The 27929-nt window shown below is 42.0% G+C and overlaps 1 protein-coding gene across 3 annotated transcripts in view; it reads right to left on the bottom strand.

Annotated features, from left to right (window-relative positions):
• Positions 1-11076: 11076 nt before the first annotated feature.
• The window catches only part of LOC121277075 (phospholipid-transporting ATPase ABCA1-like), a 164167-nt gene continuing 147314 nt past the window's right edge, over positions 11077-27929 (bottom strand). For all 3 annotated transcript variants that reach the window (XM_041186029.1, XM_041186030.1, XM_041186031.1), the window contains 10 exons: positions 27340-27469; positions 26513-26633; positions 26344-26406; positions 25037-25143; positions 22487-22628; positions 20224-20358; positions 17892-17995; positions 15510-15602; positions 12617-12860; positions 11077-12160 (listed from right to left, as the gene is read on the bottom strand). In XM_041186029.1, the coding sequence (XP_041041963.1) occupies positions 12020-12160; positions 12617-12860; positions 15510-15602; positions 17892-17995; positions 20224-20358; positions 22487-22628; positions 25037-25143; positions 26344-26406; positions 26513-26633; positions 27340-27469 (1280 nt within the window). In that variant the 3' untranslated portion in view covers positions 11077-12019. The remainder of the gene's footprint in view (positions 12161-12616; positions 12861-15509; positions 15603-17891; positions 17996-20223; positions 20359-22486; positions 22629-25036; positions 25144-26343; positions 26407-26512; positions 26634-27339; positions 27470-27929) is intronic.

Here is a 27929-nt window from a genome sequence, read left to right as displayed (position 1 = left end):
GTCCTAGCACACTATTAGCCAAGAAGATTTAGATTTTTATACACACTGGCCCATTTGGCAATTATTCAGATTGGTACATAAAACTAGTCAAAATTAGGAAACATTTTTACATACAATTAAAATTCAATTTCAGAGATATGGGTAGGCAAGTTGTGCAGGGAGAAGAAGATTAAGGATGGCCATGCACTTCCAGATTGCAGAGTGCACGTGAAACCTTACTTGCTAATTGAGTTATAGACCACACTTCATAAGCATTTTAAAATGGGTTTCGCTCGGTGTATAGCTATCAGGTTGCATTTGTCTTCTGTTATGATGTAAATTATCCTGCTGCAGGTTCGGTTATTTCCATTTAACATTTCATTAAAAATAGCAATCGATATATGTCATTTAGATCCACTCTGCTTACAATATTTAGCACAGCCCTTGTACAATAGCAACAATTGGATTGCAAATGGCTTTATGAATAAAAATGGCACATTTATGAACAGTAGTATTGCACAATTAACATGCGATCAACATCTTTGATGGATTTAGAATGATACCTGGACTCCAAGAGTTAAATTACAAGGAGAGATTAGGATTTTATTCCCTGGGATTTAGAAGGGTACGGGGTGATTTGATCAAAGTTTTCAAGATATTGAAGAGAGTAGATAGCTTCTTTATCTATCCAAATTCTACTAGCTGGAGAGTCTAGGACTAGGGGCCACATCTAAAAATTGGAGCCAAACTTTTCAGGGGTGAAATTAAGAAACACTTCCACATGCAAGACATGGTAGAAGTTTGGAACACTCTTCTGTAAATGGCATTTGATGTCAGATCAATAGTTAGTTTTAAAACAGATTGATAAGATTTTTGTTAACCGCAGGTATTACGGGGCAAAGGTGGGTATATGGAGTCAGGTCTCGGACCATCCAAGATCTTTTTGAATGTTGGAACAGATTTGAGCGGCTATGTTCCTAGTCTAATGGCGTTCTCGCACTTGGCTAAAATTCACGGGAATATAACATCTTAAAAGCTTAAGATCTGAATCAGAAAGGCAGAAGTTCTTGAAACTCCGAGCAAATTTACAAATACGTATTGACCATTTGGAAGCTTTGCTGAGGCTGAAGATTTTATTGGTGGGTGGGGGTAGTAGAAATTGAGAAGCAAAAGAAATAAGTGGAAGAAAGCTTGCATGGAAGCACAAAAGCCAGTCTCTGGACTCATTAAGATTTATTGTAAAACCCACCTCAGTAAACTTATTTCCTTTAATCTGGTCCGTGAGGATTAAGGATCATGACAGGGATTACAAGTAAGACTCATTTTGATGTCCACCTGAGTAGTTGCTTTCAATTGTTCTAGTTACAGTTGGTTGAATGATAAACACTGGATAAAGCAGCCATTTGCAATCTGTATTATTTACTCTGCTGGTAATGAGCTCTGCAGCACAATGAGCAGAAAATTCTCTCTTAGAAACAGATTGTTTTCAAATAATAGCCTGATGGATAAAAAACTGTCAGTTGATGGTTTGAGGTTCAGACTACCCATGTTCAACCCCTATTGACAACAGCAGCTGGTGAAATTTGATCTGGTCCCTCTAATAGTTTTTTAATTTGGCATTGAGCTACTGGCAATTTTACACTAGTCCCTATTTTTGGCTCAGTAGTTCATAAAATTTGTTGACAGGATCAGGCTAGGCAAAGTTTGTCAAAGGAAGATCTATCTGTCACAGGAAAGGCTGCAGGACATCGGAATTAGACCCATTCTGCCCAGTCCAGATCCTACTGTTTCACCTCCTGATATATATAATTATGCCATAGGAGTCAGAGGGAATGGATCTATGGCCTGGATTTTTCCTTTGGCAGGCAGGTGGGTGCGGAGCCGATCGCCACCCACAATCGGCTGCGCACCGCCACTTTACACGGGCAGGCCAATATTGAGGCTTGTCCAGCGTAGCGGACAGCCAGTAGCGCTTAGCACTGCCTGTGTGGGTGGGGGTAGGAAGGAGAGGCGGGGCCTGTGCTCTTTTGCGCATGCGCGCGAAAGAGTGCAGAAATCTCCCTGAGGCGCAGAGCTGCCTCCGGGAGATTGAATAGAGAATAAAGCATTTTAATAAGTTATGTAAAAATTGATTTAAACATGCCCCCTCATGTGACAGTGTGACATAAGTTGGGACATGTTTGTGAAGGTGGGAAAATTAATTTATTGATTTTATAAAAGCTTCAGGAAACCTCATACTGCCCGTGGATGAGGTTGCCTGAAAAACATGAAGGCCGCTTGGGCTTTTAGCCTGCCCGCCAACTTAAGGTTGGACAGGCAGCGTTCTTAACTAGTTTAAATACTTTCTTAATGGCCTTAATAGGCCGTTGGCATTTCTGCGGGCTTGCAGCCAACTCTGGCACCTACCCGCTGAACGAAATATCGCGATGATGCGTGATGATGTCGGGATGCAAGCCCGAGGTCATTGCGCATCATTTTACGTGCCCACCCCCTCACGCCAACCGGAAAATTCAGCCCCATGTTTCTAATTGCAATTCGCGTTAAAAATAAAAGTCCACTTGTGAACAGAAAAGAAAACTTTGTTAAATTTTGTCCTGATCTTGGACCTTCTGTTCAGAAGAATAACAATAGACCTTTAGGCTGATGTTTAGGTCAAGAAGTTACCTGGACCATTTATCATTGATACATTCAGAACTGATGGCGAATGCTGCATCACTCGTAATTCTTTTATCATTCCCATGTTTCATATTATTGTTAATCCATCAATCCATACTAATTACATTTACATTTCAAGCCTGTGTAAAACCCACAAAAGTAGATTTATTTCCTTTAATCTGGTTCATGACGATCAAGGATCTTGATAGAGATTACCAGTAAAACTCATCTTGATATCTGCCTGAGTAGTTGCTTCTGTTTGGAAACAACCTGTTTCTATGGGGGAGACTTCTCTGCTGCAGATCTTATTGTCAGCAAACCACGCTGAATTATTTCACATAGCTTTTTCAGGTTCTGAAAGAAGGCCACAAAAATGTGTAACTATTGATTTGGTAGAAGTTTGTACTGATTATTTTTTTAATGATCAGCAAAATTTACTTTTCTAATCTTAAAGAGCTGATAGTGTGTCATTGCCTGATTACAAAGTCTACTAAAAGAGCGGCAACATAATGAAAATGTCTTCCATTCAATGTCAGTAAGCGTAAAATCTGCTAAATTTTAATCCCAATATTGTTATACTTAAGCCAACATTGTTCATATACTTATTTCTCTTCCATTCTTCCAGTCTCATTCTCTCTTTGTACAATTATCTCCTCGTTTTCCTCTCACTCGGAGAAAAATTGGGCCTCCTCACACCCATCTTTTCAACGAAAATTCAGTTGGGGTTGGGGGCATAATCAGAGATGTCCCACACCTGATATAGCCCCCCTCCTCCCACTACCTGAAGTGCGTGGCTGCTAACTTAGCAGCTGGCGACTACCGCATGCTCACAGTACCTGCTAAAGCCAGCACTAGGCCCCTTGAATATGCTAATTAGGGGCCTGGCATCTGATGTAGAACATCATTGTCAAATCCAGCAAAAGTTGCATGTCTCACACTTGCTCTGCTCTGTTTTGCCCTGGCCTAGGCCGGCCTAACTAATGGCCCTCAAAGGGGTCACTGGTGGGCCACCAAAGAACAGAGAAGTGTTGTCGTTTCTATTTAACTTACTGTAGACTGGGAGCAGCGGGAGAGATCTGCAACAATACTCGAGCTACTGTCAGCGCTTGTTCATCTGGACCCTCCCCAGCCCCCTGTCCCAGAACTTGGTTGAAAAGGCCTCCGATTGACAGATTGCATCACGATGCCCAATTGGACTCCACCGCTCCCTGTTTTTGTTTTGGAAACTTTAGATAAGCTCGGCCTTGTCGGTTATCAGTAGAGACCTCAGTGAGGTGATCTTATGGAGATATTCAAGATAGCAAGCCATATAGAAAAGGTAAATCCAAAAGAGGCAACAGTTTCACACAATTAAGAGCAAACTTATGACTTGTCCAAGGAAATTCATCACACAAGAAATGGAGCATTGGCAGTGGAAAACCTGGATGCATTGGGATTAAGACTTGGGCAGGGGGATTGTGGATGTAGAGTAAAGAGTTAACATCAGAAGCACATGATGCTGATGTAATGATTATGTAACCCCACATGAGTAATAGAGATCTGGAGGGAGCAGAAGATCCAACTTCATGCAGAGGTCCCAATATGTATATAGTAGCTGTTAATAAAAAGTAATGGTTTTAACAAGCTATAGTCTTAAGCAGCCTGCTTTGGGAAAATGTTAAGCCCCAAAGAATCCCGTCTAGACCCTGAACACACGACAAAACACATTTAAGAACCAATTAGATCCCACACTGGAGTTACTCCAGTCTTTCTGGATAGATGAACTAAAATGATCTGAATGACCTTCATCATCTGTACGTATCTTGTGACCTCTGGAATTCTGATGGCATTGGTGTCACTCGTTTTTATAAAGCTGTGTCAGATTTTCTCCCTCCTATCTTGTGTTGCTAACTGTGCTGGGCCACTGTCATGCACCTGTAAGTTTTGTAGTCCATGAGTGATTTCTGTACAAGCCCTTAGGAACTCTATGGAGAGCAGAAGCAGCAGCTGATAAAGATAAATTGGAAAAATAACTCACTACAGTTGTTATAGTACTGGTCCCCTGAGAGTAGACACCAAACTGTACAATGGGTATTTGATGTATGTGTGCGTGCTCTGGGTAGAGGCACTGTCGGGGTCCCTGGTGGACTGATTGGGAGCTTTCTCAGGTAGGCCCATTCCTGGAATTGCCTCCTTTGAACATGTTGCTGTTATACTGGCCACAATAATCTTTGGAAGATTTCCGTGTTATGAGACGATGGTTTGCGCCATGCTGATCAACTCTGTGTTAAACATTGTCAGGTGTGGCTCAGGAGCCCAACTCTGACATGGCAGTGCAAAGGAAGATAGTGGGCTGAGAAGGTGCAGGATTCCTTGGCCTTTTTTGTTCTCTGGGTCCCCTTCTTGCCCAGTTGAGTTTTCCATTTTGCCTTGCCTGTTCTAATGTCCCTCCAAACAGCCTCCAGAGGTCATAGCTGCTGGTGACTCCCAGTTGCCTGTGTCAATATCCTCCATTTTTATACCTCACTTGCACGTGCCCTTGTAGTGGAGGAATGGATGTCTAGCAGGTCATGACCCAATGGCCAGCTCATCATACAAAATTACTTAGGCCATTCAACTGTCATCCATCCAATGAACATGGCTGAGCCATCACAAACATTGTTGGCCTGGTAATGAGTGTATGCTGATGGAAATAGCACACTCCAGAACCTCTGAATTGGTGACCTTGTCCAGCCAAGAACTGACATGGATATGTCTGAGATAGCAAAGGTGGAAACTGTTGTCTTTTCCCCTGCCTAGCACATGTTGTCCATGTCTCACCACCATAGAAGACCGCACCGAGGATGTAGGCTTGGTAGGCTCCTAGTTTGGAGTTCTCAGTCAGGTTCCTATTGATCCACACACTCTTACGGAGCTTGGACATAACAGTGGCAGCTTTTGCAGTGCATGTGTTGATTTCAGCATCAAGTGACAGATTGTTGGTGATTGTGGAGCTGAGATATGTGAGATTATCAACAATCTCCAGCATCGCATTGTCAATGCTGATAGATGGCGCTATGGCAACATCCTGGACCATGCTATTTGTCTTCCTGATGCAGATGGTCAAACCAAACCTCTTTACAGGTGTAGTAAAGTCTGTCCGTTTGCTGATGAAGCTGTTCCTCAGTATGGAATGCTGGTGCAGCATCATCAGCGTAGAGCAACTCTCCGATGAGGACCTGCGCACATTTGTCTTGGACCTCAGTGGAGCAGGGCCGAAAAGATGTCCCCAACACCTTCACAGGAGCATTATCAGACAAAATTTGATGCGGTGCCACGTAAGATAGGTAGGTTTTGAAGAGGATCTTAAAGGATGAGAGACGTTTAGGGAAGGAATTCCAGAGTTTAGGGCTACTAGCCAATGGCACAGCTGCCAATGGTGCAGTGCTGAAAATTAGTGGGGCTGGAGTCTGTTTGCATAATAGGCCAGAATTAGAAATCTTGATGGATTGTAGGAATGGAGAAGATTACAGTGTTAGGGAAAGTTAAGGCTATGAAGCGATTTCAAGGCAAGCATGATAATTTAAAACATTAGATCATGTTCAGAACACTTGAGATACCCGTACAGACTGATGGTACAAATATGTGGCTCCAGGAGGGAGTCAGCCTGCTGGCCTTGCATGTTAGGACATTGTAGGCACATTTTTGATATTTGCTCCATGGTATTACACCTTTAACGTTGCCACAGTGATAGGGAAATTGATGGGTCCAATTGTTGGATTCAGATTCTGCATTTTTCTCAGAACTTTGATTTAAAGCGCCTTTCACAACCTTGGGATATCCCAAAGCACTTCCCAGCCAATGAAGTACTTTTGAAGTGCCGTGGCTGTCGTAATGTAGGAAACAAAGGAGACAATTTATGCACAGCAACCTCCCACAGTGGAGTGAAGTTGACCAGATAATCTAGTTTGGGATGATACTTGAGGAATAAGCGTTAGCCAGGAAACTGAGAACTCCCCTGTTCTTCTTTGAGTCGGATCTTCTCCATCCACCAGAGAGGGAAGACAGGTTCAACATCTCAACCATCAGTCAGCTCCTCCAACAGTGCAACTCTGTCCCTCATTATTGACCTGGAGTGGGAACCCACATTTTGTGCTTTACTACCTGCAGGTTTCACGTCTAATCAACCCAAGCCTAATTCACAAGGCCTTGATGTGAGTCAGATTAGAGAGCTTGGAAGTACTGTGATACTGGATCTGAAATTGATCAAGGAGAAAGAATTCCAGAGTTAGAATGGGACAGAATGACCTGCCACCACTGCTGTAACTAGTCAAGGTGAGTAGGGGTTGTTGAGAAGGAAAGAGTAGCTAGCCTTAGACCAGAGAAGGAAGATACAAATATAGGTTCAGAATCTTCAGGTTTCTGGGTCATGAGAGACCAGATGTATGACTGAGATGTGCATCGGGACCCTCTGGAAGTCCTGGCGAGCTAAGCAATGTGGGAATTGCCTGGAAAGTTTGAATTGTCAAGGAGCTATCATATTTTTCCTAATATTATTGTGGGATACTTTAAAGCAGGCTTATGTAGGTGCATAAGTTTGTTTGTGTGTGGCTAATTTAATTAATTTAGAGATGATTAGACCACAAGGTTTAAATTATCAAAGAAGTTAGGTATAAAACAGGCATTTGAAATGGAGATGAGTAAACTTGGCTGAAATCTCAGCAGAGATGTTATGAATGATATTTGCATTTTTAAGTAAGCGGAAAAGTGTTTGATTTTCAAAGGGACATGGAAAATGTTTACAACTAGCAAGATAAAGAAGGCAAGGTTATTATGTTTATTTTTCCCTAAAATTGCTGGTAGTAATGGTAACATGAAAGATTTTTATATTCTGGGAAAAGTAACTTTTAAAGACAAGTTGAAACCATGGGATTTACAGATCAAAATGGGAGAAATATATTTAATGAAGGATGGAAGGCTGTGTGAGATCTTGAAAGGTGACTATGTGAAACAGACTTGGGGAAAAAGTCTCTGGCCACCTTACAGAAGTTTGCTGTTCCAATAACCAAAGTTGTGTTAAAAGCCTTTGGAATTCCATTGCCTAGTTGGTGCTTGTGGTAATATTGCTGGATACCTTTATAAATTTGGAATCTATTTAGACTGTTGCCATAAAGGGGGTGTGTAGTTGAGAGTCTGGTTAAGTAGAAATTTTGGGGACTGTTATAACTGTGCAACTGTAATCTTCTGTGTGTTTATGTTTGTTCTTTTTTTGTTAATAAATGTTTTAATTTAATCTTTAAAATCTCTAAAGTTGGTACTGGGCTCATTACTTCTGACTTCAGTGCACAAGCCGCCTTGTAATAAATTCAAATTGCAAAATTGTTGTGATAGCATGGCCAAGTTTCACTTGTGGATCTGGTCAGCCTGGCAAATAGCATCTGCCATATATAACACAGCTTAAAATGGGCAATTCCCCTGCTCCCCGGGACCCTCTGAAAGTGCCTCCAACTCGGAGCTAGAATCGGAGGCTGGAATTTTCCAGCCCCTCAGACCAGCAGGATCTTCCACCTACTCCCCAAATAGACCTGATACCCCTCCCCTGACTACCCTCCCAACCCGACCATCCTGCTGACCTGACCAGACTATCCCCGACTGCTCTACCACCCTAGACCCAACCACCACCTCACCTAACAGCCACCTTACCCACCCACCAAATCACCCACCCACCAACCAGCTCACCTACTACCTCACCCACTTGTCTCCCTACTCACAGATGACTACCCCTTGGCCACCTAACTATAGGTTCAAAATCTTCAGGTTTCTCGATCATCAGAATTAACCCGACTACCCTACCGCAACCCCCCCCCCCCGCCCACCGACTAGACCTGATATCCCGACCACCTGACTATCCCCCCGACTACCCTCCCAGCCCAGAGTACCCTCGACTGTTCTACCATCCCAGACCCGATCACCACCTCACCAAGCCCACCTACCACATTACCCAACTGTCTCCCTACCCACCTGTCAACTCATCCACCTGCCACCCTACCCACCTACCACCTCACCCAACTGTCAACTCCCACCTAGCTGTCACCTCACCCACATAACCCCTATCCATTTACCCACCTCCCCCGCTTACCCACTTCACCCACTCTACCCATCCTACCCACTTAGCACTTACCTCACCACCTAGCCAACCTTCTAGCTCAATCATTTACCCATTTCCTAACATTCACACTGCACCTTTAAACTTACTATACCATATTTGGGACCCTAAAAACAGAATTATCCTGTCATTCCCCCCTGACTCCACTCTGCTTGGACGGAGCACTCTGAGGGACAGTGCACTCCGAATTTCTGCAAAAGCCAGGCTCAAAGGTCCTGGAAGAAATGCAGAGCAGTATCAATTTGGGGGTATTTTTGGGCAGAGGAGCAATGGGACAAAGATTTCCGCTCCTTGGGGGACATGGGCCAGAATGTTTGCTTTCAGAAAGAAGGCTGCTTGGACTTTGGTTAACGGATTAAACTTGGTGAACTATTAGCAAATGTTCAGAATGAACTCAGGATTGACAGTGAACTTGAACTGACCTTAAAACTTTACTGTAAATTGTTGCAACATTAAAGTTGTGTTACCGCAATGAATCAAGTGCAAACAACATGCACATATAACCTTTGATCCCTGGTTGATAAAAGTGTTCAGGGAAGTGGTTCTAGACAACTTATTTTTTCAAAGTGAAAGATTTCAGTACTGGAAAATGCGACAGCTGATGCACTTTTTGCATCTCATATCAGCATCAAGCATATCCCAGGCCAGATATAGTAGGACTAGAGGAAGAACAAAGCTCCTTTTGGCTCTACCACAGTAATGCTTGATAGCCCAACCTTAGAAGAACATCTTTTTTGTACTCAATGTGACATTTCCATTTATTTCAGAACAGCTGTCAACATCCCTCTCTCTCACTGAGGCTGCCGAGAACTTAGGCTAAGATCAGAAACAGCCCATTCAGGAATCATGCCCCCAAACCTGTATCCTCTCACTCTCATGCACCAACCAACATTTCTAGATACCCTCTGATCTCACAAATAAGTACAGAAAGATTTTCCACCTCCCCAGTCTCCTCCATAGGAGCGGGAGCTGCTCATTCAGCTCCTTGAACTTGCTCCACCATTCAATTGGATATGGTTGATCTATATATCAACTCCATATATAATTGTTTGGTAGTACAGAACTTGAGTATTGCTGCAAAAAGATATTTTGTTAAAGCTTTGTCTTGAACTCATCAGGACAATTCGCAAGAATACCAAATGTAAAGGGAACAACAATTTATACTTCATGAGAAGAGAATGCTGATTGGTTGGTAAAGGCATTGCCATGAAGATTGCACCAGTTAACTGATGACTGATAATTAGCTGCCAAGCTTTGTTTAAATTCAAACTAGGCTGGTTGACTCCAGTCGGTCAAGGCATTGCCCTGGGGAATGAACCAGAGAATGGTTGTTGCCTATTTTGTTGAGTTGAAACAGGATCAATGTGTATACATGTTCTTTCTGTCTGCAAAAATCTATCTCCATCTTGAACCCTCCAATTGTCCCCCCAGAACCACAGCCTCTTGAAGGGAGACAATTCCAAACTTTTACTGTCCTTTGAGTGGAAAAAATGATTCCTGATTTCCCTCCGAAATGGCCTATCTCTAAGTTTAAGATTATGTTCCCTCATTCTTAATTCCCTAAGCAGAGGAAATAGTTCTTCTATCTCTTCTCTATTGAATCCTTTTAACATTTTAAACAGTTTAATTAGATTACCCTGCAATCTTCCAAACTCAAGAGAACACAACCTAGTTTATGCAAGCTGTCCTTATAACTTAATCCTTTAAAACCTATGGAATCATAGCATGGTTACAGCACAGGAGGAGGCCATTCAGCTCATTGCATCCATGTCAGCTCTCATCAAGATTAACTCAGATTCCAATCCCCTGCCTTTTCTCTGTAGCCCTACAATTTTTTTTCTCTTTGGATTTATCCATTCCCGATTTGAAAGCCACAACTGAATCAGACTCCACCACCCTCTCAAACAGTGTATTCTGGATCCTAACACTTGCTGTGTAAAAAATATTTTCCTCATGCCGCCTTTGGTTCTTTTGCCATTTACCTTGAATCAGGTTCTCGACCCTACCTGGTATGATTCTTGTGAATCTGGGCTGGCCCCACCAAGGGCATTATATCCTTCCAGAGATCCGGTGCCCAAAATAGTAACCCAGTGCTATAGTTGAGGTCTGACATGGCATTGTACAACCGAAGCATAACTTTTACCCCTAAGCCCCTTGGATGAATAATTTACCATGGAACCCATGAAAGCAACTTTATCAATAGGTTCAAGAGAAAATTGGGTGTTTTTCTGGAGAGAGAAGAATTGAGCTGGAAAGCATAAAGGTGAATCAATGTGCTCTTCCTTAAGTGGGGCTGATGACATAACATAATGCATCAATGTTATCACAATTTTATTTCCTAGCTTAATGCATGTGAAACTGAAAACAATGTACAAATACACTTACACATTAATACTTTCTCACAAACATGGTACTTTTTGGTATTGCAACCTTATTGTAAGAAAAATGACTTTAACTTATAAGCGTCAAGCCTTTGTCATCACCAAGCTTTGCCAATTATTTTTGTTTGCTTTTACAATGATTAATTGCTATTACTGTGAAAACAACAACAAAAAAACAAATAAGTTCCAGAACCGTCTGTGTAAAGTGCTTGGAATGAAATGGCCAAAATGGAGTTTTGAACATGAATCAGTTGAAAACTCTAATGCCTATGAAAATATACAGATTCACTGTTGAAGTCAGGGATGCAATACTTATGTAAACTTCTCTTTTAGCTGGTTATACCTGCAATGGTAAATAAATATGTTACTTTATTAAGATTTTTAAAAAAATTTCTAAGAAAGTCACACACAGGGATTATTACAAGAAATGTGCCCAGGCTTTGGTTACGTATTCTGAAAGCGTCAGAATGCGGTACATATTTCATCATTTATAATGAAATGTGGGAGGGGGTGGTGTGTGTGCACATTTGTATGCATCAGTTATTGATTAGCTAACTCAATTACTGGCCATGACTAATCAATAACTGTAAGATTGTCATATCGCTAATGTTAAATGATAACTTAATGGGAATTGAATTCAACCCAAGAGTTTCTCAAAGTCATGTCGTAATACCAACAATATTCAAGTTTTACACTTATCCTCAGTACTAATCAAAAACTAACAGAGGCACCATTTTGTCTCAAGATAGTGGAATTGTTGCATTGGATTGCATTGAATGGCATCAGTAGAGTGTCCAGTTTTAATCTTCCTTCTCCCAGAGAAGTTTCCATTCTGAGTGAAGTAAAGTCTCTTTTTCAGTCTGAAATTCAGTTCATCAGCTCACACACAGCTTTCCTTCACACTGTTGTCATGTAAAAATGTATTCAGGAGTGTAACATCTAAGACGGTTTCATTTCTGTGAATAGACATGTCCTTGGAGAGGTCATCGTCGCTTTGGTCCTTGGCAAAATTTACAAATACCTGCAAACAAATACACAATGAATGCCAGAAAACAGAGGCAACCACACAAGCTGTATTTATAAAGTGCCTTTAATGTAATAAACAATTGCAAGGTTCTTCACAGGAGCACTATAAAGCAAAATGTAATACTGAACCATGTAAGTAGATGACTAAAAAGCTTGGTCAAAGAGGCAGGTTTTAAGGAGTTCCTTAAAGGAAGAAAGGGAGAGGTTTAGGGAGGGAATTCTAGAACATAGGGCCTCAGGCACAACCAGGTAAAATCAGGGATACTCAAAAGGCCAGAATGAGAGGAACGCAGATATCGTGAACGGTTGAGAAGCTGGAAGAGGTTACAGAGAAAGGGAGGGAATGTAAACAAGGATGAGAGTTTTAAATGTGAGGCATTGGTGGACTGGCAGCCAATACAAGTCAGGGATAAGATGCAAGGCTCAATGAACAAAATAAACATTCACTCACTTGGTCTAGTGTGGTTTGCGAAACAGAGTAGTCCTCAATTTGAAGCTTCTCCTTGTTGCTGGAGAGAATGCTAAAGATCCTCGATAAGGAGGACTGGTAGGAAGGCAGCTGGTACTGGAGCATGCTGCGGTGTTTCTCTTTGAGTATGCTGCCAGGGAAAGCCCGCTTAAAGAACTCCTCCACAGGAGTCAGGTCTGGGCTAGGACCCGTTATCCGCACGATTATTGTATATCCATCTCCAAACCTGCCAAGGAAGCAAAGTTAACGGTTTTAGTTAATTAATTAGTTGCAGTGGAGCATTTCAGTACAATTTGCCTGCTATGATTTACCACTGGGTTTTGTGAATTCTTCCTAGTGGAAATCAATGCACAAAAGGTGACTCTCATTAAAGCAATTTATGTGATGGTGATGTATCTTAGACCCTAGATTGAGATCCTGGATTCAAGTCTGGCACAAATTGCTATGCGTAAATCTCCACTGTTTTGCTGGGTTTAAGGATTATGCGTGAAAGTTATTAAGAATAGGTCTGCAGCCCAAATTGAGAACCTGCCTCAGAAATAGGAATGGATGCTCCAGAGGTCTGAAGTAAAGCCCGTTGTTAGGACAAGGAGAAGGAGATATACTCTGCATCTTAACCTTGCTATATCTAACTTGAGAGGCTGATATTGAATGATTAAAATGCAAAAACAAAAATTCCATTGTCACCATCCCTCAGTTTGACGGGACTTTCTTTTCTGAACTTTGCACCATCTCTACTACTTCCAATACCACAGCCAATGTTATTCATTGAGCAAGCCAAATCCCAGAGGGAAAGTTGTCTTACTGATCATAACTTTTTCTTTTATATTTTGAAAATGAGTGGTGAACTACCGATCCCAGAAGCATAGAATCCCAGTAACACTTTTAGGATTTTGAAATTAAAAGATTTATTAAGAAGAAGAAAAAAACTTACAAAATTAAAATTTCACAGCTGAAACAGTCCCCTAAAAAAAAAACTCCCTTATATATTTTTAACCATACAAATCCACTAATACTACCCAAAGCAAAAACTGCTGCTATTTTAATATTAGTGTACCACATGACTTCTTTCTCTCCTCCACCCTCCTGTGGAAATCTGAATGAAGTTCAGAAACAGACCGCTTTCTCAAAACAGAGACTTTTCCCAGCTTTAAACTGGGTGGCTGCTTCAAATTCACAACTTTCTCAGCACAGAGCTCCACACAGCCACACATCTCCCTTAAATATCTTTTCATGCTAGACTCCATTGCCTTAAGCACCTCTTTGAACACAACTGTTCCAAAATATAAAAATCTTTCATGTCTTCCTATTGCCTCCACTTTCGGGTCAAATAAAATTTAATAACCTTTCCTTGTTTTCTTATGAAACATCTGTAAGTTGTAAAAGTCCCTTAAACTCTCTTTGAAATTTAGCAGCTGAAAAGTCAAGTCCTTACCAGTCACCTAATGCAAATTTTAAAACCCAACCTATTTACTTATAAATCCACTCCACCAGAGCCTCTCATTACAAATGCATGTTTTTAGCGCCTTTAACTTTCATCTCTCAGTTCCCACAGACAGCTTTCTATACTAACGTTCTCCCAGTTTAATTACCCATGGATGGACACACACATACACACACACACAAACACACGCACAGTCTTCTTTACAGAATACCACCATATTCCCAAAAATATTAAAATAATAACATCCAAGTTCACAACTTGGATGGGAAAGTCCTCACGTAATAGTGCTAATGGTGCGACTTGTCCAGTGACTCACTGAGTCCATTTGAAGGACCACCAAGTTCATCACGTTAAAATATGTTACAAGAAAATGCTTGTTTGTATATAAAGGCAAATGCATTTGACACCGCAAAGTAATTCTATTTTTCCTGTTACAGTCTATTTAACTTCTACGTGGTTTGAGGAGAAATTTTTCATGTGAACCTTCCTTACCAGGAGACTTTGAAATGTAGCCAGTGATTGTTCCGGTAGGCATTGAGCCTAACTGAAAACATCGCTGTTAGCAAACACCTTAACAGCAACATCACTGTGGGTGTACCTACACCACATGGACTGCAGTAGTTCAAGAAGCCGGATCACTACCACCTTCTCATGGGCAATTAGGGATGGGCAATTAAATGCTACCCTAGACAGAGATGCCCACATCCCGGGAATGAATTTTTAAAAAAGCTAAGTTTACTTGGTATTCCAATGCTTAGGTTCAGCATTTAGAAATTTTAAGTTACAATTATTTTCCTGTACATGCTCAAAAGGATTCTGAGTAATTTTGACAGGGTGGATGTGGAAAAGATGTTTCCTCTTGTCGGAGAATCTAGTACTAGGGGTCATTGTTTAAATATAAGAGGTCACCCATTTAGGACAGAGATGAGGACACATTTTTTCCCTCACAAGGCGGTGAGTCCTTGGAACTCTCTTCCTCAAAAGGTGGTGGAAGCAGACTCTTTGAACATTTTTAAGGCAGAGCTAGATTGATTCTTGGTAAACAAGGAGGTGAAAGGTTATCAGGGGTAGGAGGAATGTGGAGTTGAGGTTGCAGGCAGATCAGCCATGATCTTACTGAATGGCAGAACAGGCTTGAGGGGCCGAGTGGCCGACTCTCCTAATTCGTATGTTTGTATATACAGGCACTCTGATGAAAAGTCACCATCCTGAAACATAAACTCTGTTTCTCCCTCCAAAGATGCTGGCTGATCTGTTGAGTATTTTCAGTCTTTTCTGTTTACATGTAATACTTTTCTGATACTTTGATGCCCCCACCATTGATAACCAACAAGTGACACTTTGAACAAGCATCATCAGTAGAAAGGGTTCCCTTCCAAAGACACACGGCTTCAGGGCTAATAGACACCGACTGCTACCGTGTATTCTTACCTGTTTTTGAGGTGCTGTACGCTACCCAGACATCGGAATTTGCCATTCACCATTATGGCCATTCGAGTGCAGAGAGCCTCACACTCTTCCATGCTATAAGGAAACAAACACTGAAAGTCACGAGTTTTGCTCATTCCCTGTGAATATGGCTCCAGATTTTTTTAACAGGCAAATCAATTTGAATTGTGAGTGTTGTGATCTAATGCAAGTTCTAGTGTGGATGTTTGCATTCATGAATGACACAGATTTGTGCCAAATCTGATGCCTAACGTCTATAGACAGCAAACACTTGCATTTATATGAAGCCTTTAACATAGGAAACCATCCTAAGGCACTTCACAGGAGTGTTATGAAGCAAAATTTGACACAAACCCAAATAAGGAGATATTTGGGTAGATGACAAAAAGCTTGGTCAAAGAGGTAGATTTTAAGGACCATCTTAAAGCAGGAAAGAGAGGTAGAGAAGTTTACAGTGGGACTTGGAGCCTTGGCAGCCAAAGGCACAGCCCCCAATAATGGAATGATTAAAATCAGGGATGCTCATAATACATACAGTATATCTATATGTGTGCATGTACATGTTTTATTTGTATGATAGACACACACACACACACACACATATGGGTACTTTTTAAACTATATATGTTAGTGTAAAAGTCAATATTTGAGAGCAATTTTTTAGGCCAAAAATTAAAGGGTCGATTTTTATACGGGTAATGTTTTTGAGGGCTCTGATTTCAATTAAAACCCACCCACTTCACCTAACATGGCTCTCAAAAGAATCTACAAGGTAATGGGGTAAGTGGTGCTCACACCAGCTGTTTATTGTCTCTCTCTCTCAGTTTATATTAAGGAGCATCCTCCAGGAGCCCCCACACCTGCAGCCTAGGAGAGGAAACGGCAGCATCTGCATTTTCAATGCTGCTCACGTGGGAGCCAAGAGAAGGGAAGGCAAAGGTAGGACTGCGCTGTTAGAAAATGTCGTGCCGACAGCTCCCAGTCCTCAATCTAGGCCTTGGTGCAGGGGGATTGCACTGAGTCTACAATCACGAGGGCTCGATTGGCAAGGCCTGAGCCTACCTTCCCTTGCCAGGAAGGCTGCGAGCAATGAATGAGGCCTTCGCAAAGTTCACTCTGCAAGTCGAACTCTGCATTCTCTTTCCACGTGCACTGTTCATTACTCTTTTCTCATCTATCAGTTTCTCCCCCACCCCCAAAAATCAAAATCGACCTACATTCTTCCTGCCTTAGTTGACAAGTAGGAACTGGAGGAAATAAGGTAAATGTAATTTTTTTTATTGAATAACGAATTGAGGTTTTTGGTGTGATTGTAGAGTTTAAACTTCAGTTCGGGAATTTTTGGGCTTTGGTACCTAAAAAAGTAGGGACGACTTTTACACAGGTTTTATGAAAATTCATTTTTTTTGGCCAAAGATCATGAAATCGACTTTTACACAAGTAGATACAGCATATTTTTAAAATTCCTAGGTTTATTTTCCCTGCTGTACCTAAAATCCTCTCATTTCTCCAGGTATCGATCACTGTATTCAAGAGTTACACAATAGAAAATAAAATGCTGCTTTATAAACAGTCAGAAATGCTCTATAGTGTTAGACCTGTGAATTAACTCTATTGTAATTCAAATGCAGTGTTTCACTCCAGTGCAGAGTTCAGATGCAGTAAATTGTGTGGAATGTGTACAGTGTGTTTTTGGTATTGTTTTGTCAATATTCTTCTGTAAAATTGATAGCACAATAGTGGTAAATAACTAGAGCTTTCCTGTTACCTTTTGTCGGTCTTGGTAACAAACCTCGAGGGAGTATCTGAACATGGTTGCTATGCTCTGAAAGTCTTGATCTTCCAGGCCCTAAGTGGAGACATTGGTGTGTGCAAATATTTTCATTAATGCAGCACTGCCTCAGAAGATTCATTTTTTACTGCTCGAAACTCATGTTTTTCTTTGTAACTGGACTGTGTACGCAAGTAACTTATTGTTTCATGTTGTGTGATAAAAAGGGAATTGTTTGCGTAAGGCTTCAAATAGAATCCAGTCAGACAGTGCCTCATTTAGTTATTGAAAAAGCAGTGAAAGTGAAACAAAATGTTATGGTACAGGTCCACTGCCGCCTTCACTGTCTATTCTGCATCCTTTCCAAATGTGCTATTTTCCTATTATCCCACTCTTCCTTGTCCATTGTCTCCTGGATCTTAGCCTTGAGGATACACAAAGCACCGCCTATCAGGAAAAATCATGCTGATGCCAAAGTAGCCTCTGTAAATGGTGGGTATGTTGCCTCAGAGCCAGCTGGACACAAGGCAAACATTTCTAACAATGCAACTAGTTCATATCCCAAATATCTGTGTTTTTTTCCATTCACCTACCTGTGCGATGTCAAGACAACTGATCTCCCTTCTTTAACAATACTGAGAATTGTGTTCCACAGGAATCTCCGAGCCTTCGGATCCATCCCTGTCGTGGGTTCATCCTGTGGTTTTTTCCAAAGTAAAACAGGGACTCAGTTGAAAAGAGTAATCACTGAATATGTTGTCTTAATTCTAAAGAGACCCAGGATATTCAGCAGAATAGGGATTCACAGTTAATGAAAGGCTCATCGTATGCCCTTGATGGCAATTTCAGGGAATCAATTATATGTGACATTTGAAAAAAAAAAATGAAGTAGATATTTTAAAAAATTTATTCACAAGCTGTTGATGCCACTGTCAAGGCCAGCATTTATTGCCCATCACTATGCAACTGAGTGACTAGCTAGACTGTTTCAGAGGGTGGTTTCAAGTTAATCATATTGCTGTGGGTCTGTAGTCTCATTTAGGCCACACTGGGTAAGAATGGCAGATTTCCTTCTTGAAAGATATGAGCAAACCAGGTGGGTTTTTATTGCAATCTGCTATTTTCATGGTCATCATTTCTGAAATTAGCCTTTTTTAAAAAATTCCAGATTTTAAAAATTATTTGAATCAAAATTCCTCATGTGCTTTGGCAGGATTTGAACTCACATCTCACATTATTGATCATTAGGCTAGGCCCCTGGCTTACTAGCCCAGTAATATAACCACTTATGTATGCTACTGGACCAACTTCTGAGCCATTCCATAGATATCATCTTTGCGTGAAAACTTCTTCCTTGCTTTTGAAAGAGTCCAAAATGTTTCTTTAATATAAACTGCACAACAGTTACCCATGTGATGTTCCAAACTATTTAACCTCGGAGTGGGCTGAAATTCTAAAAGGTGGTATTTTCAACGTTACACATGAAACACCCTATTTTGCTGATGAAGCCTTTAACCTGTTTATTTTAAGCAGGTTAGTAACTCCAGTAAAATAGAGAACAGGGGAATTCTACCTGAACGCATATACTAATTCGTTATAAATGACTTTACAAAGAGGAACTGCAGCCATTTTACGTAATTGCAAAGTGGAGATAACTGGAATTGGCAACCCTTTAACCACCAATCAGTATTCCTGAATTAATGCTCATGCTTTCAAGTGATAGAAATTTACAGAGGATAACACATTATGTAGGTTTACGCACTTGGGACTTAATTCTATGGATGGAACTGAAGCACTGTATAATCAGGTATGCCGTTTGCAAATTCATCTAGGTTTATAAGTGCTTCACACCTGGAAGAGCCCAACTAGCGTGACTGAGATTTCATAGGGTGGAACATGTGGTGGTGTACTGGTGTGTAACTGCTTTATTTCAAACTCCTTGGGGGCAATTTTGGGCAGTGGGCTAGAATGGGTGATACCGGATCAGCCACCCACAATACATCTCTCCTGATTTTCACTGCTGATGACTTCACTGGCTGAATTGACAATGCCTGTTTCACATTACTGCCCACAGTTATCCCCTCTTATTTTAATAGAGTTAACACTTGTATAAAAATAGCACAGAAGGGGATGTAGCATGAGCACATTAGGCTATTTTTACATCAACATCCTGGATTTTGCACCGGTCTCTTTAAGAAAGGGCTGAGTTGCCTCTCCCATGGGTGTATTCCAAAGGACTAAATACTGGGGGTGAATGTGCATAGAGATTCTCCCAGTGACCTGTTGTAAATCCATCAGAACAGTCGGAAACGGTGTACATGCTGCTTATGCTGAAGCAATGGCAGACCAGCGGAAGAACCCCTGTGGAAATCCATCCCCTTAACACCAGCAAATAAGGCAATGGCAAGTTTGTTGCTGTACGTGAGGTTGACGTGTGATTATGTGACAAGGTCGAGGTTAGAATATAGAGTCATAGAGCTAGGAGGCCATCTGGTCCATCATGCCAGTGCTGGCTCTTTGAGGGAATGACCCAATTAACCCCACACCCCTATTCTTTCCCCGTAGTCCTGCATTATTTTTTCTTCCTTTTCAAGCATATGCCAACTTTTTTTTTGAAAGTCACTGTTAAATCTGCTTCCCGTACCCTTTTATCCAATGCGTTCAAGATCACGGTGTTAAAATAACTCATCTTCCTTCCAATACTTTTGCCAATTTTCCTTAAGTCTGTGTTCCCTGGTTACCGGCCCTCCTGCCAGTGGAAACAGTTTCTGACTCTATCAAAACCCTTCAATATGAGTTTATTATTTTCCGTTCGCTGTGCTATAAGCATTGTGTGTTTTTTTTTTGCTGTGCTCGCTGCATCCAAATTTGGTGGGAGAATTCAGATAGTCACGCAGGGCATAATGAATAGTGTCAAATACTCACAAGAAATAACACAGGAGGCCCTCCAAGCAGAGCCATGGCAGTGGAGAGTTTGCGCCTGTTCCCACCGCTGTAGTTGCCAGCCCTTTTGTCTGCATATCGAATAATTCCCAGCTTTCGGATCCCCCATTCAGCAACCTGATGGAAAGGAAGACTGTCACCGTACAAAAATAATTTGCGCCAAAGGTTTTCCAGCTCTGCTGTGGCGGGTCCCGCCGTGGGTCACGTGGCGGGCCAGCCAAAAGTCCACTGACTTTCGGCGGGATTGGGTGAACCTGGCTGTGGGCAGAGCCGGAAAATCCTGCCCTGCTAACAGCCACAGATTAATAGCCACAGTTTTGCTTCAACTGCTAATTATCTAGCTTTGATCCCAATCTTGAGGTCATATTTGACCTCGTGTTGAGAGTCCGACCACCCATTCCACACAAAGATGGCCTGCTTCATTGCCTGACTTTACCCCAACCTCCATCCATGTGCTGCCGAAACCTTCATCTAAACCTTCATCACCCCAGACCTGACTATTCCGAGGGTCTTCTGGCTGACCTCTCACCCTCCAATTTTAGTAAACATTAGTTAATCCACAACTCTGCTACTGTATTTTATATCTCACCAAGTCCCACTGATTTATCAGCCCTGTTCTTGCCGACTATACTAGCTCCCTGCACCTCGACGCCTCAAATTTAAAATCTTGTCCTCATCCCTTAGGCTCTGTGACATCTTCCAGCCCAACAACCCCATCCTGCCCATCTCTTAACCTCTCGACTCTGATCTGTGGTTAAGTCCTTTCCCCATCACTTGGTTGCCTTCAGCCGCCAAGGCCACATACTCTGGAATTACTCTTTCTACTGCATCTCTGTCTCCCTCTCCTCACTAAAGACAAAGTCCTTGTTTACCCCCTCCCAGTATCACCCTCTCTGGCTTGGTATCCAATGATTTCACTACACTTTTGTATATGTTTTCTGTTATTTTAGGTACTCTGCAAGGATGATAAATTCTTTCTTTAATTCTTTTTCTCTTCATTGACATTTCCCATGCCACACACACATCTTCCACCAAAGCTGCAGACAGATCTTCCTACTGCTGCCAATGGCACTCTGAGGCAAATTTGACAACTTGCATGTAATTGGTGCCCTTAATGTCACTAAGACATCCAACAGTGCTTCGCAGGAGTGTTATCAAACAATATTTGACACCAAGCCACATAGAAACACATTTATATAGTGCCTTCAATGTAATAAAATGTCTGAAGGAGGTTCACAGGAGTATCTTAAAGCAAAAGTAAACACTGAGCCACATAAGGTGATATTAAGGTGGTTGATCAAAAGCTTGTTCAAAGAGGTAGGTTTTAAGGAGTGTCTTAAAGTAAAGCACAGAGTCAGGGAGGTTAGGCAAGCAGATTCCAGAGCTAATGACAGTTGAGGACACAGTCACCAATAGTGGGGGTAAAGAAAACTGTGGATGTTGAAGAGGCCACAGTTGGAGCAGAGTGAAGATCTCAAGCGGGTTCTAGATAAGATAACCATGTAGAGATTTGAAAACTGGGATTAGGCCATGTCAGACCAATAGAAAAGCACAGGACCTCTGAACAGTCCACCTGACAGTCCTTCAGGTTGAGGCACTGGTCTGGGCACAGTGACTTGATCACAATGAGGCTGAGTGGTTCAACAGCTGGTCTACATCCCCAGGTTAGGTTAGGTTTAAGCTGTCCCCTTCTATTTGTCACCCAGCTGAAAAATGTGGATGTGTGGAGTTAGGGACAAGAGGAACAGAATGTGGAACTCACCACCATGAGGAGGAATTCAGGCAACTAGCATAGATTCAATGAAGAGAAATTTAGCTAAGTGCTGGAAGGAGAAAGGAATAGAAGATATACTGATGGGGTTAGATGAAGTAGGGTAGGAGGCGGCTTGTGTGGAGAATAAACACCGACAAGGACATGTCGGCCTGTTCCTGTGCTGTAAACATTTTGTAATATGATTGCCTCAGCTGCCGTCTCTTTCTGATGGCTTGAATACCTGACCAATCTCATTGCTAAAGTCTTGACAATGAAAAATGAAAATGTCATTGATTGTTATCATCCTCAGGAAAGGACAGGATGGGGGAGAACAGAAGAGAAAGGGTGAGGAGAGGAGAAGGAAACCATTTCCCCCCCTGCCATATCGAAAAGGAGAATATGCGTTCCACACATTTCTATAAAAGCTGGCAGCATGGGCTACTGGAAGAATGTCACTCAAACCACTCATAAGTTTTATGGTACCAATTTTACCTTGCAGATCTCTTTTTCAGGAATTCCACGAAGGAGTCCATACAGCTCCAGATGTTCCCGGCCAGTCAGCAGCTCGTTGATGGCATCAAATTGAGGACAGTAACCCATGTTCTGATGGACCTCTTGCATGTTGGACAGAATACTGCAGCAGGGAGCGCAAACCAAAGCATTTTGTTTTAGTAAAACCTCTGCAAGCTCCTCTTGTTTTACAAAACATCTGCTGAGCATGTGGTGAACAGTCTCTGCCCTTCAGCTGCAAATCTAGGATGCACTCTGGACCTTACTGTGTTATTCCAGCTAAATTGGGGAAATTTAAGCTAACTCAGGAAAGCTCAGTGGAACCAGTTTCCTAAGACAAGATAAATAGATCTTGATCACTTTGATATAAAAGGGCTATAAACATCCAGACTGGCTGGCAGGCATACTTTGTGAGGATAACCTTACTCTGCAACCTCAAAGCACACCCACAATATAAGACTCTGGTGATCTATGAGGGAGCCTTAGCATATAATGCTGCTAATTGACACTGATGTTCCCCCCTCAAATGAGTCCAAGTCATGGCTCCACTGCTTAATATTGGTGTAAAAGTCACCTCGGACACATGCAGCATCTGAGGTTTGCTGTGGAAGCAGCTCAATTCCAACCCCTTCATATCTCATCCCTATGGTACCTTGCTGTACCCATTCTAATTGGATATCCACTGACATGAGCCACCTGCTTTGAGGCAAGGTTGCTGTGCCAGGCTCTACACAGAGGCCAGAATTTTACTGCCCCGTCAAGACTGGGACGGGGCGGTAAAATGCGGCGAGCCATTCTAAACTCCACTGACTTTGGCGGGACCGTAAAATCCCACTGTCGTAAAATTCTGTCCAGAGTATCAGTTCAGAGTATCTCTCTAGGGGCCTGCAGCATGGTTGAACACCCAGGATAAATTTGATCAGGAACAATGAGCAAAAGAAGGTCCGTTTTACATCTGCCGAGATATGTTGTAGAAATGGAATATAAAACATGTAAGACACTGAGAAAATTATTTTTCATTTTCACTTTTGCTACTGACGTTAGTGTCAAATGACCAACTAAAAAACTGAAATGGCAACTTTTGTCCTGAACAGCTGCTGCATCTGCGACCTCTTGCTATACGTTCCTCTTCGCAGTTAGTTCTCGATTAGCTGTCAGGTGCCAATGACAAGGCGGCTTGACAATAAGGCTGCTGAAATTTGATAGGATAATCTGTGTGACATGCTCCCCAGTGAAGAGCCATTGCCCAATCTCTTAATTAAAGTCCGCTGCAGTCTCTGGAAAGTTCCACACATCCTAAGCGGAATATGAGGTCATAATTTTATCCCTGCACAGTTCCACAGTAGCTAATTTTCACCTCGCCTCCCTCAGAAAGTGTCAGTAACTTATGCTGCATGTTGTTTCTAACAACAAGAACTCATTTAGAAAGCAACGCCACTATGTGGACAAACCCAGGACCAGTGCTTTTGGAGGCAATGCACATCTCCTCAGGAGGAAATCAGTTCCTGAACTCATTCATGCCCTTCCCTGTAAGTTTGATGAAGGGATGAGGATATGCGCACATGTTGGGACTCATTGACTGATTATCTTAATGTACTGGGATAGTTTTTAATACATATTTTAGTCAAAGTTAGACTTTTGTGATAGGGTAATCTTCTTCCTTTTTAATGTTATTATTCATTCATGTGTAATTGTTTTTTTAATGAATGAGCAATATACCTGAAATGTATTTCTGTACGGACAATAAATTGAAATTGAAATGTTACAGAGTCCCTCCAACAGCAATGAATGGCCCCTATACATAGCACCAGTGTCAGCTGAGCCATTTTAGTCCTGGCTCCTCCTTCCCAGGCACTGGGAAAGGTGCCAGTTAGTATAAAAAAAGCTGTGAATGTGATTTATGCTAATACACATGCAAGCTGTGCACAGCTGCAGCTGCTGAATCCACCCTCAATATAAACAATCGACAAAAAATGGAAACAGGCACATTTATAGAAGAGGCATAAAAATCAGTGATGCTTTACACTTACTGAAAAACAGTCAAACACTAAAATATGCTAGCTGTACGATGTCTTGAGGCACAGTGAGAAGCTCTGAGTTTGAGTCCCACTCCAGTACCTGATGGTGGGAAGGTGTGCTCGTCACACGGCCAAGCAGGTTAATTGTCAACCTGGGAATCCTTCCAACGTGCCTATGGCAGGTGATAAGAGCAGGAGACACTTCTGGTCAGTCAAGCTCTGGTTCCCAGCCCCAGATAAATGGGGAAGGTTAGCGGCAGGAAGAACATCCGCCTGTGAAACACCCGCCAAACCTGAAAAGTGACAGTTGGCATCAAGGTGATCCAACCGGCATTGTGGTGACCACATGGAACATGGGAAAAGCTAAAAGAGGGAGAATAAAATGTGTTCGCTAACCAGCTGTGAGCTAGAGACACCAATCAGGCATTTTAATTGCATGAGCATTATGGACTTACTTTGCGGCACATGAGTTTTTTAAGAGAATATTCACATGTTGAATCACCCACTGTCTTACCTGTAACCATTGAGGAAAGCTTCTCCTCCTGTCACATAACTATCTCCGGTCAACATCTTGAAGGTTGTTGTTTTCCCTGCACCGTTCACCCCTAGGAGTCCAAAACACTAGAGCAGGAGAAACACCAACATCAGAAAATTTGCTTGATTCTGGATTTTAACAGCTATGGAATTATACACATTCTTATCACCTCAACAAAATGAATGAAGATCAGATGAAAAGGGCACTTATTGAATTACTCAATCGGGATTCCTGACTCCTAAAATAACCATTGAGCTTTTAATGGAAATGTCCCAAAATCTGGAGTTGGCTACTTACTCAGATCCCTGCCTCTACCCAAGGAGAAAACAAAAGAAAATACTTTAAACACCCGAACAATCTAGTTATAATCTATGACACTATCCCTCAAACCAAAGGCACTAAAGTGAATGACTTGGTCATGATCACATTGCTGTTTGTGAGGCCTTCCATGTGCAATTTGGCTGCTGTATTTCCTACATATCATCAGATATCACTCTTCAAAGACACTTTGTTGGCTGTAAAGTGTTATGGGAAATTTTGAGGCAAGAAAAGGCGCTAGGTAAATTCAAGGCTTTCTTTTTGTCTCCCTATACCTAGCATCCCAATTAGAGTTACCATTTTCTTTCTCTCTGGTGGTGCTCCTGCAGTTGGTACTTAATTATCTAGGTGGACACTCTCAGCCTATGATGGGGATCATTTTCCACGAAATGTCTTTCTGCCGGTGAGAGAACATCCAGCCGGGGAATCTCATAATTATCTCATGTTAAAAACCGTAAGGCTAAAAATATTGCCCCCTCAAAAAGGCCCCTTCCTTTCATTGCATTAGTTTACTTAATCTATTTTGTTTTCTTTTGGTTTTAGTTTATTTCACAAAATTGGCCTATAGCTGCTCCTGATACTCTGTGGCAAAGTGAGTCTCAGTTGGAAAGCATCCAACATAGTGCTTTTACATTTCATGTGAGGAGGACCACTCTGCTGCTAGGCCTCCTTGCATACTGGTTCCAAGCAGTTATGTTTTAATTGGCTCCAGGAATGGGCTCCAGGTTATTAAGATCTGAAGTGCACTAGCTAGGATGGCAGATTCAAATTCCATAGGGACATTCAAAAAGGCAATAGATCACATATTAGAAGAGGACCAATTTGTAGGGCTAAGGAGAAAAGTGGAGACGCACAGCTAAATTGGAAAGCTATTTCACAAAGCCAGCACAGGCACAATGGGCCAAATGGCCTCCCTCTTGTACTGCCATATTTTATGATTCTATAGTTGCATTTCTCAATTCTCCTACCTCTCCTGGAGGGATCCCGACACAAAGTCTGTCCACTGCAGGCTTCTGTTTCATCCTGTAAACCTGTAACAGAAGCTCGCTCATTAATGAGGCACAACACCACCTCTACAAAAGCAATAGAATCAGTCCAGCATCACCCCACTGATCTAAAGCATTTGTCACCACTCACCTTTGTGAGGCTTTTCAGCTCCAGGATGTCATTCTGACACCCACCACTCAGAACCCTCTGCCTCTCCTTAGCCACATCCTCATCTTCATCAGCTAGCACCGGGAGCTTTAGAGACGTGCGTCTAGACAAAGGATATAAAAGACATTAACCCTCCATATTTTGCAGTAATACTATGCTCAATAATAATATACAACAGACATCTTCTTTAACAGAACTGAGAAATGTTCTCTACGTTATTTTTTATTCTATTCTATTATTTTTTTACTAATATTTTGTGCATTGAAGTAAGCTTATTTTAAATATAGATCAAATACTTTTAAATATCGTGGTGCATATTCTGGTGCTGAATGGTTGCCCATTTCCTGACACAACAGGCTACAGGGTTTACAAGATGGCAACCAACCTTTGTTGTCATCAAGGCATGAAGTGGGACTTGAATCTGCAGTTCTGGGCCTTAGGTGTAGGCGCGCTGCCCACTGTGCCACAGGACCTGCCTCACAACAGGCTACACCAGAACAGTAATTCATTGGGTGGAAGGCATTGCATAATAAGGCGCTAAATGAATTCAATGACTAATATGCTCGAATATTGAGATAAGCTCTAAAGTTAATTGATAACAAAAATAATTGTTCCAAATTTAATGTAATGGTTTATTCAGCAGCTGTTGAAGAGGAAATACAGTTATAAGAGTCCTTGTGACTTGAAGGATTACATTTAAATTTTACAGCATACATACAGGCCAATCAGTCCAACAGGTCTACATCAGGGTTTATGCTCCACACAAGCTTCCTTTCACCCTTGTTCATTGAACCCTATCAGCTTCTTACCTCGGTTTTATAAAGAATCTGTATTGAATCAGGACAGTAATGAAAAAGAAGACCACTCCCTCCACAGCCATAGCGAACAGGTTCCTTCCCACGAGATCCCAGGAAAGCGGGGAAACAAAACGATTCTCACCTACAAACAGAGAGAGTCCTCGTGAAGTTCATCGCAAAACAATAACAACAACAACGTGCATTTATCTAGCATCTCTAACATAGTAAAACATCCCAAGGCGCTTCACAGCAGTGCTATTAAACTAGATTTGATACCAAGCCACATAGGGAAATATTAGGACGCCTGATCAAAAGCTTGGCCAAAGAGGTAATTTCTTAAAAGGAGCCGAGGGGCTGAGGAAGGCCTAGGCAGCTGAAGGCCAATGGCACAGTAATGAAAATCATGGATGCGCAAGAGGCCAGAATTGGAGGAACACAACGATCTTGGGGGGTTGGAAGGCTGGGAAGGATTAAAGACATAGGCTGGGACTTTCCGTATTTTCCGGCCCCATTGTGATGGGACCCGCCATGGGAGGTTCGGCGGCCCAGCCAAAAGTCCAGCGGGACTGGACGATGGGCGGGGCCAGAAAATCCCGGCCAGA

Source organism: Carcharodon carcharias, chromosome 4 (assembly GCF_017639515.1).
Source record: "Carcharodon carcharias isolate sCarCar2 chromosome 4, sCarCar2.pri, whole genome shotgun sequence".
Lineage (NCBI taxonomy): Eukaryota > Metazoa > Chordata > Chondrichthyes > Lamniformes > Lamnidae > Carcharodon > Carcharodon carcharias.
Note: the sequence above shows the minus strand (reverse complement) of the source record. Positions and strands in the feature narration are given on the sequence as shown.